The 10,272-nt window shown below is 35.7% G+C and overlaps 1 protein-coding gene across 2 annotated transcripts in view; it reads left to right on the plus strand.

Annotated features, from left to right (window-relative positions):
• Window positions 1-8,996, plus strand: part of btc.L (betacellulin L homeolog) — a 28,371-nt gene extending 19,375 nt beyond the window's left edge. For both annotated transcript variants that reach the window (XM_041590962.1, XM_018252388.2), the window contains 4 exons: window positions 709-826; window positions 3,803-3,949; window positions 4,280-4,379; window positions 5,618-8,996. In XM_041590962.1, coding sequence (XP_041446896.1) covers window positions 709-826; window positions 3,803-3,949; window positions 4,280-4,379 — 365 coding nt within the window. In that variant the 3' untranslated portion in view covers window positions 5,618-8,996. The remainder of the gene's footprint in view (window positions 1-708; window positions 827-3,802; window positions 3,950-4,279; window positions 4,380-5,617) is intronic.
• Window positions 8,997-10,272: the final 1,276 nt, after the last annotated feature.

The raw sequence follows: 10,272 nt of genomic DNA on the forward strand, positions 1-10,272 counted from the left end.
TATTTATAAGCTGCATAAAGCAAAATGGCACATGTTTACATAGCAGATAAGCTTTGCAGAATACAATAATATAAGTAACGTAAGGAAGATAACCAGGCATCAAAAGTCATTCATTCGAGAAAAATAAGACAAAATAAGGCATTTTTTGCAGTAATAGTTTATTTCTAGGTGCTTTGAACAAAGTTTGAATGGGCTATACATTATTAATGAATTTACCTCGGAAACTGTGTTTTAATTACTGAATCATAGAGCCGATGACTCTTCCATGGAAGCACTCTTTATATTGTATATATATAACAGATATAATGATGTGTATTTATCAGTGCTATATAGTTTAGACCCTTTCTCTTGGTTTTGCTTGAAATTAAGGTAAAATGAAGTAACAAAATTAGCCAAATGGGGGGGGGGGGTGGTAATTAAAGGACAAGTAACACTTAATATTTAAGTGGTTGATTATGGTCTGATATATTTTATTACATTTATCCTGTAAAACATGATCCCAAAAAGATTATTAGCTGGTAAAGTAAACTGTAGCTATGTATAAGGCTGCTATACACAAACGAGTATGTATGAGTCCTCTTCTCTGAGGCATTGGCAAAATCTATTTTTGTGTTGTTTGTAATCCTTAAGATCGATATGTGTGGTGAAAATATAACAAACAGTTGCATTTAAAATATCTGCTAACCCATTTTGGCTTTTGCTTTTTAGAACTGTCTTCGCAATCAAAATGGAGTGGTCATTTTTCACGATGCCCCAAGACTTACAGACAATACTGCATTAAAGGGAAGTGCCGCTTTGTTACTTCGGAAAATATGCCTGCATGTATGTAAGTGATTGGCTTCCATTCCAACAAAAACATGTTTTATTGAAAATGTGGATAGTGCAGACATTTAGGGTTTTATTTACTAAACCTCTATTTCTGGTCGGGCTTTTTGGGAATTTTTCGAGATTTATTATACCCCAATGCTGCAAAGAGCCCGAATCCAAAAACCTGGCAACTCAAACCTGTATAATGTCAATGGGAGATATATCTATCCCAATTTGAAGATATTGTGGTCTTTGCTGGGTTTAGCCCAATAATCCGAAAAATTTTGGGTTATCAGGCAATAACCTGAAAATATCAAACGATTCGGGAGTGAAGTCCAAAAAATGCGTACAACTCGAGTTTTTGCTCGATTTTATAGAGTTTTTTTCCCAACCCAACTTTTTTGAGTTCTTTTATTGACAAATAAGGTAAAATTGTGGATGGGAGTTTGGTCGAGCTTTGTTTAATAAAAAAATTAGATGAATTTGAATTTTAGAAAATAAATCCCTACAATGTTATACAATAATTAATGTTATACAAAATAAATCCCTTAATGTTATAACAATTAATGTTATACAACTCTTTCAATTGATTCAGGGGCTTAAAAATTCTATTTTTTGAATAAGGTATAGGTTAGATATGTAAGTTGATCTGCTCAGGGAACCCAATACATGACCCCTATGCTGGTTAAAAATAAGCTGAAGTGAATAAATAAATAAAAAGGAATTGTATATCAGTATAAAAATAAAAATGGGATAAATGGATAGGCTGTGCAAAATAAAAAATGTTTCTAATATAGTTAGGCAAAAATGTAATGTATTAAGAAAGGCTGGAGTGACTGGATGTCTAACATAACATAACAGAACAGAACACTACTTCCTGCTTTGCAGCTCTCTTGGTTTCCACTAACTGGTTACCCTGGTGACCAAGCAGTAACCAATCAGTGACTTGAGGGGGGCCACATGGCCCATAACTTGCTTTTGAATCTGAGCTGAATGCTGAGGATTGCAAGGACCAAACATGGAATAGCTTCAGCAGAAGCCCTGCTCACTGAAATGATGTTGAAGAAGGTGGTACCGTATATACTCGAGTATAAGCAGAGTTTTTCAGCATCCAAAATGTGCTGAAAAAGTCTACCTCGGCTTATACTCGAGTCAGCAGGCAGTAGCTGAGATTTCAGTCACTTTTAATCATTCCTATACCAACAGTTTGCTTGGGGAGAGACTGCAATATCACACAGCGCCATCTGTTGGTTATATGAAAGAATAACAGTGACTGCAATATCACACAGCACCCTCTGTTGGTTATATGAAAGAATAACATTGCGCCCTCTGTTGGTTATATGAAAGAATAACAGTGACTGCAATATTACACAACGCCATCTGTTGGTTATATGAAAGAATAACAGTGACTGCAATATCACACAGCACCCTCTGTTGGTTATATGAAAGAATAACAGTGCGCCCTCTGTTGGTTATATGAAAGAATAACAGTGCGCCCTCTGTTGGTTATATGAAAGATTAACAGTGACTGCAATATCACACAGCGCCCTCTGTTGGTTATATGAAAGAATAACAGTGACTGCGATATCACACAGCGCCCTCTGTTGGTTATATGAAAGAATAACAGTGACTGCAATATCACACAGCCCCCTCTGTTGGTTATATGAAGGATTAACAGTGATGGCAATATCAAACAGCGCCCTCTGTTGGTTATATGAAAGATTAACAGTGATGGCAATATCACACAGCACCCTCTGCACATGGTAGTGGGACAGTGGGACAATGCACACAGTAATCCGTTTGGCAATTCTCTATCACCATCAACTTTGCAAAGAAGTCCGGTTGATCGCTGGGGGGGGTCGCTTTGGTGGAATGTACATTGCTGGGAGACAGGGCTGTAGTTGTGTCTAGGCTTATACTCGAGTCAATTAGTTTTCATAGGTAAAATTAGGTACCTCGGCTTATACTCGGGTCGGCTTATACTCGAGTATATACGGTATACTGCTGCTTTATAATTGACTAACTGACTAATAATCCACCCTGTAGCATCAGCTTGTAATACAGTGGTATACAGTACTGAGCTTATGTTCTCAACAGCAAACCAGAGCAAACTGGACATGTGCAGTGCCAAGAAAATGAAAGCCCTTTGTGTATGGTATTTTAACAGGTGATTTTAACAGGTGCAAACTAGCAAATATTTTTGCCCTCTAGACTTTAGTCATATATAATTATAAAACTGAAAGAAAATGCAAAGTTTAGTGACAATTTTTTCTGCATCATTTATGAATATTAAATCATATAGTTAGGGCACAATTTGGAGAATTAAGCCCTTTGTTGTAGCATATACATATGTACAGGTTTTCCTGTGCATTTGTGTGATAGCTAGTCTGCACTTGGTTTCCCAGTGTGTAGGCCATGCAAAGATTGGCTAATCAGTATAACCAAAGTGGTTGGAGCTAGGCAGGCATTGGGTGTTCCATGTGGAAAGGCACTGTTTTAACTGGAGCCCTTTAAAGGAAAAGTCTTTTAACTTGGGGGTGGCAAAATTTAGGCACCCCCAAGTGGTCACATGTAATTATCTGAAACCCAGGGCTGGTGCACCTATTAGGAGAAAACTACACCAGTCCGAGGATTCTTCCAGCGAGCACCACGGAGAGATCATCTTCCGACTTCTTCTATCTTCAAATTTACCACGGCAGACGCATTCGCAGTAGAACAAAATAGCCGACTTTTTCATTAAAGTTAGTGCACTGATCCGGAGTTTCAGGTAAGTACATGCAATCACTTGGGGGTGCCTAACTTTTGATACCGATACTCCTGGGCTTGTGGGCAGTTTGCTCAGTTCAGTAGATTTTGGATAACAAATAGTGTTCACATCTGTGGGTGGGAATGGAATAGCATTATTCATGGGAGAAATGTGTCTTCATGTGGTGCTTTGCCCTCTTTCACATGAATCCCAGGGTATCTAATGTTTCTTGTTATTTTTCCTTTGCAGATGTGACTTTGGTTATACTGGAGCAAGATGTGAATACTTGGACTTATTTTACTTGAAAGGGGATAGACGGCACTATATAGTGATTGGGCTGATTGTTGCTATGATGGCTCTCATCATACTTATTGTTGGCATATGCATCTGTACTCAGTAAGTTCCATAGTTATTTTCTCTTGCAAAATCTCCTGCAATATCCATGGGATAACTCATAGTTTTGATGCCATTTGACAATCAAATTCAAGGTGCTAACTGGCACAAAATAAAGTAGTGAATTTATATGCAATGATTTCTTATTGCAAGAAGCATTTTTGCAGTGCTGTTCTGGGTTAAATTGTCATTTAAATTGTATCTGCTGGGGTTGATTTTTCTTATTTGAAACCATTAAATAAGTATGTTCAAGACAAGCCCTAATCATTAAACTAATGTTGAAAATGTGTCCTAAGAGCATTCTTGATTTATTTTGTATTTTTTAATTGACAGTCATTGGCAAAAAACTCAAAGGAGAAAAAGGAAAGAAAAAGAAAGTGAAGGACAGAATAACGATTCTGCAACCAAAATGGAAGAAACTAATTTTGTATAGGTAAATACTTACAATAAAAACATAGAATGTATCAGTGGAATAAAGGAATAGGTCCACATAGCTAATATTAGTGGGGTAAAATGGAAGAACATAATTGGACAGAGATTTATCAAAATGGGATTAGACCTCATCACAGAAAAACTCACCCACTTTCTGTTCATTCATAAGGGATTTTTAAAATTGTATTTATCAAATGCTAAATTCTTTCGCCCAATGATAAATTAAATTTGTAAAATCTAATAGGAATGAATAGAAAGGGGGTGAGTTTTTTTTGTGATGAGCTCTAATCTTACCTTTTGATAAATCTGACCCGTAATTGCATTTTATTCTGCATGATGAAACATATTGGTCTAAATTGCTAAAATAGTAATTTTTGCAACAGGGATTGTGCAATAGCGATTCAAAATATCTACACAATGAGCTGTATAACAGGAAGATGTATTTAATCTGTGAACTATCATGACAAATTCTTCTAAGTCATATACAGTACATAAAAGCGCCAAGAAAAAGGCAGACCCTCAATAGCCCAACTGACTTCATGTCATGTATTGTCTCAAAACTCACATTTGCTGGATGACTTTTTTGACCAGCACAATATTCAGATCTACAGTATGTAAAGTGGCATATTTTCAAAGTATTTTTATTCTAGAACAGCACAATCAATCACATATACACAGAGTGTGCAGATGTACACAATAATATCCACTCCATTGGCTAGTGAAGTGAGTAGATCATTGCTCAATATGGCCACCCGGTTGTTCATCCCTGAAACCAATGCAAAACCAAAGTTTTGATTGCTTTAGAATGTCCTGTAAAGACCTGTTGAATATGGACAGTGTCTATAGTCTGGTGCTGGCTTCCCATCATAGATAAACAAGTCACATTTAAAGAGGGCTTAAGTAAAGGTACCCACACAAATATTAAGGGTGGGGGAGCCAGCATTTAGTGCCTACCTATGTATGGGTACCGTTATCCAGACATAGTGAATGTGAATCTTACAATCTAGTTTAATTGTCTGATACTGACAGATCAACTGACCTTCCCAAGAACACAAAGCATTAATACATTTGCTGTCACAGATATTTTAACCTTAGTCTCAGTGAGTCTACCAATGTAAACTGTAAACCATTCCTTGAACAGGTTTAATGTTTCTGTGGCCCAGTGTCTCATTTTAATTGTTATGTTCCTCACTGGTTTGGGATACCAATAAAAAAACCATATTCTTTATATTTACACAGGTCACAAAGAAGATACCTGCGGGCAGGTTTTATGCTGCTGCTATAGAGTAAATGATGAGAGCAAATCCCCATTGAATCTTGCTGAATGCTGTGTGTTGTACAGGCCAATGGCTATAAGTGATTCTGTACTTTCAGAATGAAAAATGAATGAGCTATCAGAGAGCTTGTTTCATTAATGAGTGATGCAGCTTCTTCCAGTCATGTCTGTCTGTACAGTATATGTTTGTGTATGTGTTTGTGTACAAGGCTTTTAAACACTACGGATAGCCCACAATTTGTAAATTATGTGCATAGAAACAGTATTAATGATGACATTGGTATACACCAGATATGATAAATAGAACATTTTTCAGTTTATAGGCAGAAGTCTTTAAAAGAATGTTATTGAAAAAACAGCCAAAACCCTGAACATTGCATGCTATGTTTGTTACAAATCTTCTTAGAGAAGCAATACTTCACTTGCCAAAATTAGAATCTTAGAATATGTTGTTTGGAAACAGGTGGTGAGCAATAAATCTTGTAATAGGCTCATTAATTATTAAACTTTAGTTGAACATGTGAGGAGTGCTTATACAGCTGTATAGCCATTTACCCACTGCTATTAATTTGAATCTTAAAATGGCCACGCTGTAATGCTCTTTAAGCTGATTAAAACAAAGTGTTTCATGTTCTCACATTCACTTTCATAATGTTTTCGCATTTTAAATTTATGGAAAACATTAAAACACTTGTTATTTGCAATACTAGATGGTGCTTATTGGGCACTTGTGTGATAACATACACAACATAACATAGACCTGGTGCAAACTTTGCATCTTTAATTACATACTCCTGAACCTTTGTATTAAGCACAGGGCAAAACTGGAAGAACCTTTGTTTAATTAGCAAAAACATGTCTACAACATAATATTTTAAATTAAAATGGTGGTACAACCCCTTTAAGCAAGGCATGTCCAAAGAGGTATAGAATTTCTGCATGCCACATAGTTGCATATATCATAGAGATATATTGGCAAAATAGGTCCTTACATTGCTTTTTTTAATAGAACACTGCCAGAGTCTTTTATTAGAATACAAGTGTTTAGTAATTTGTGGAATGCAGTTGTCATTTTTTTCAAAATATATTTTTGACCTATTGCATTGCAACGGAATGTCACCAGTTTGTGTTGACAAATAGAGTTGTGAAAAAACCTGCAGTACCACAGTTGCTTCATCTCATTTCTTGTTCATTGACTATGGGATGGAGAGGAAGGGAGCTGTGTTTCATATGCAACTTGAGGGATAGTGCATTGGCCTTTCCATACTGCAGCCATTTCTTCTGTGGCGAAAGACCTTTTGCTTTTTGCCCTTGGGGCTGGTTACACAAGTCTGAAACTGCCAGCACAAGAAACATTCTCCTCTTATATGTATGGGAAACCCGTTATCCAGAAAGCTCTGAATTACGGAAAAGCTGTTTCCCATAGACTCCATTTTATCCAAATAATGAAATTTTTCAAAATATTTCCTTTTTCTCAGTAATAAAACAGTACCATGTTCTTGATCCAAACTAAGATATAATCAATCCTCGTTGGAAGCAAAACCATCACTATGGATTTTCATAATTGTATTCATGATTAAGGTATAAAGATCCAAATTATGAAAAGATCCATTATCCAGAAAACCCAAGGACCCATTCCTGTACTGCCATTAGAAAAACACAAAGGAAAATATGAAGGTATAGTGGCCCTTTAAGCTTCTCTTGAAAATAAATACATAGGTGATACTATGCTTCTCTGCCTTAAATGGGCTGTTCACCTTTAAATGAATGTTTAGTTTGATTTAAATAATGGTATTCTGAAATTAATTGAAATTGGGTTTCATTTTTTATTATTTGTGGTTTTTGAGTTATCTAGCTTTTTATTCAGCAGCTCTCAAGTTTGCAATGCCAGCATTATGGTTGTTAGGGTCCAAATTACCCTAGCAACCAATTCAAAAATTATAAAATTATAAAAATTATAAAAAAGAAAAAGTGAAGGCCAATTGAAAAGTTGCTTAGAATTAGCCATTCTATAACATCCTAAATGTTAACTTACAGGTGAATCACCCATTTAAAACTAATTCCTATTCTCATATAAATTTCCAGTCTCTCATACTACAAGAAGGACAAGTCATTTTATTGTGCATGTCGTGCATGTCGTACTTGTCATTGTTCAGAGTGTTTTAAATAGACCATTGCAGTCTTGGCTTGTTCATACTAGGCTTTGTTTTCGAAACACCGATAACTACATATTGTGTTTTTTTATAAGCTACTGTAGTTCTTTATACATTTGTGTTTGGTTTATAATAATTACATAGAAACACAGTATACGACAATTATTATTGAAGATTAAATGTCCTGAACCTCCATTTAGTTATTGGCAATCCATAATGATTATAACACAGAACTAAAATTAGAGCAGACATGGGGAGGCACATTTATCAAGGGTCGAATTTCGACCCTTAAACTCCCACTTAGAAACTTAGAAATTCAACTAATCGAAATGTAGTAATAAAATAGTATTTTTCTAACTTGGACAAATTTAAACAACCCGAAAAATCAAATCATATTTTAATTTAATCAAACTCGATTCAAGTTTTAGGAGGCGAATTGTTGAATTCGAATTCTGTATGAAAAATCTTGAAAATCGAATTAGAAATTGGAGACAAACATCATCAGCGATGTTACTAACCAATCAGCAATTAGATTTAAACAGTCACCTAAATGTTAGAAAACAAAAGTAAAGATCTGATTGGCCAAATTTATTCTCCCATCACTACTTATTGGTTGTTATAATAGTGCTCCTTTGTCTGTTCTCCAAAATGTTGCCATGCAAATCAAGACAAGAGCACATATTTTAAGGGATGCTCTCTTTTTTAATCTTGTACACCCTACAGCCTGTCAAGTAGAATTTCTTTCTGACAGTTGTTGCATGGCAAATATTTCATGTAGTTTACAGATCAGATTTCCAGATCAGTTATATTATTTTAAGAAATATACTACTACATTTGATTTGTAGGGGGAGATCTGTCAACATTCAACAAATATCCCCATGTAGTTCTACTCAGAGGCCATCTGTTATCAACTGGTTTCATCTGATTTCATTCTCGCTACGTGAAATTGGATCAAACTAGTAACACTAATATGCTATGCTGTCTCATGTGAGTTCTAACTATGCAATCCTGATTATACAGAACCAGTTTGATCCAATTATAGTCTGTCTAGTCAAAATGGAAACAAATACCCAGATGTTTATGTGGTCTAAGATTACTATTTCCTATGTTGTTAAATGTGTATTTCTGTAAGATACTTTTGTAGAACATATTTTAAAAATATTTTATTAAACATTTTATTTACAAAGAATGTTCTGTGAATGTAATTATTTTATTATTTTGTTTAAACATGCAGGCTCGTATTTCCAGTGGCCTCATGTCGCTTGCAACCCCCCTCTCCCCGCCAACTTGCACTGCCTTCTGCCTTTCAGAAGAGCTGCTGGGGACGGGGTATTTCTGCTACTATAGAGAAAGCTGACCCTGTGGTCCAGCAACAGCAGAGTTTGCTTACTCTATAGGTACGCCACTGTATATTTCCTTGTTCATGTTGACTTAACTTAGTTTTGTTACACAAGCTGATAAACATTTAATTTGACATTACAAACACATCCGTTTATACAGTAACTATTTCAAACCTTAGGTAATGGCCACACTGAACACCACAATTTGTTTGACAATAGATGATAGATATCAATTAAAAGCAAGCATAATATTCCATTAATTCTCCTTTTGACTGTACCTTTTTGCACAGCTTGCTATTCTCTGGTTACCAGATTTTACAGAAAGGCAAATACATAAGCTTTGTATGCCTACGCATACCTTTTTTACAATCTAAATGAACTCAGTAACAATTTTACATTTTCTATGGTTCTGACACAGTATTATCACCCTTTCCCAATATTTACTGTGTCCAAACTGGATGGGGCTACTGTACATTCTAGGGAAACCTTCTGATAGGGATACCTATTTTTCCATATCCTTACCTAGGTTTAATCTATGTTCCTGTTAGGAAAATGTACTATTTGTCATCAGATAAAAGTGAGAAATAAGCCTTAGCCCTACACACATAGATAAGCAGCTCCATCTACAGTATATCCAGGGCAGCCACAGAGCAAATAAATTATGTGCCAAGAAGAAAGCACTGCTATAGCCAAGTTTTGTGTAAAACTTTTAATATAGTTCTTTAAAATATCTTTAAGGGGCATTAAGCTCAGAAAGCTAGATTTATTTAAGATAAATATGATATTCTGTAAATAACTAAACTAAATATCTGCTTCTCTTTCTTCTATTAGTTTTTTCATTCATTGCCAGTGCAATCCCACACAGTCCAGCTAGGCCTGTCTGGAAGAGTTAATGCTGGACACAGGAGCTGGTTTAATGATGATGCACTTAAATATTGTGGTGTGCTGCTGTGACAGTAAATATACTTTCTGGAATTGTGCCCCCTTACTTTTCCAAAAATAGCATTGCCCTAAGCAGCTGCTCTCAGGGGCAGATTAGTGAATATGCTACCCTAGGCTATAACCTAGGCTGGATGACTAATCTTCTTCCAGCAGGTATCGACCATGCACCTGTCCTGAACAGAC

Source organism: Xenopus laevis, chromosome 1L (genome assembly GCF_017654675.1).
Source record: "Xenopus laevis strain J_2021 chromosome 1L, Xenopus_laevis_v10.1, whole genome shotgun sequence".
In the NCBI taxonomy this organism is placed as follows: domain Eukaryota; kingdom Metazoa; phylum Chordata; class Amphibia; order Anura; family Pipidae; genus Xenopus; species Xenopus laevis.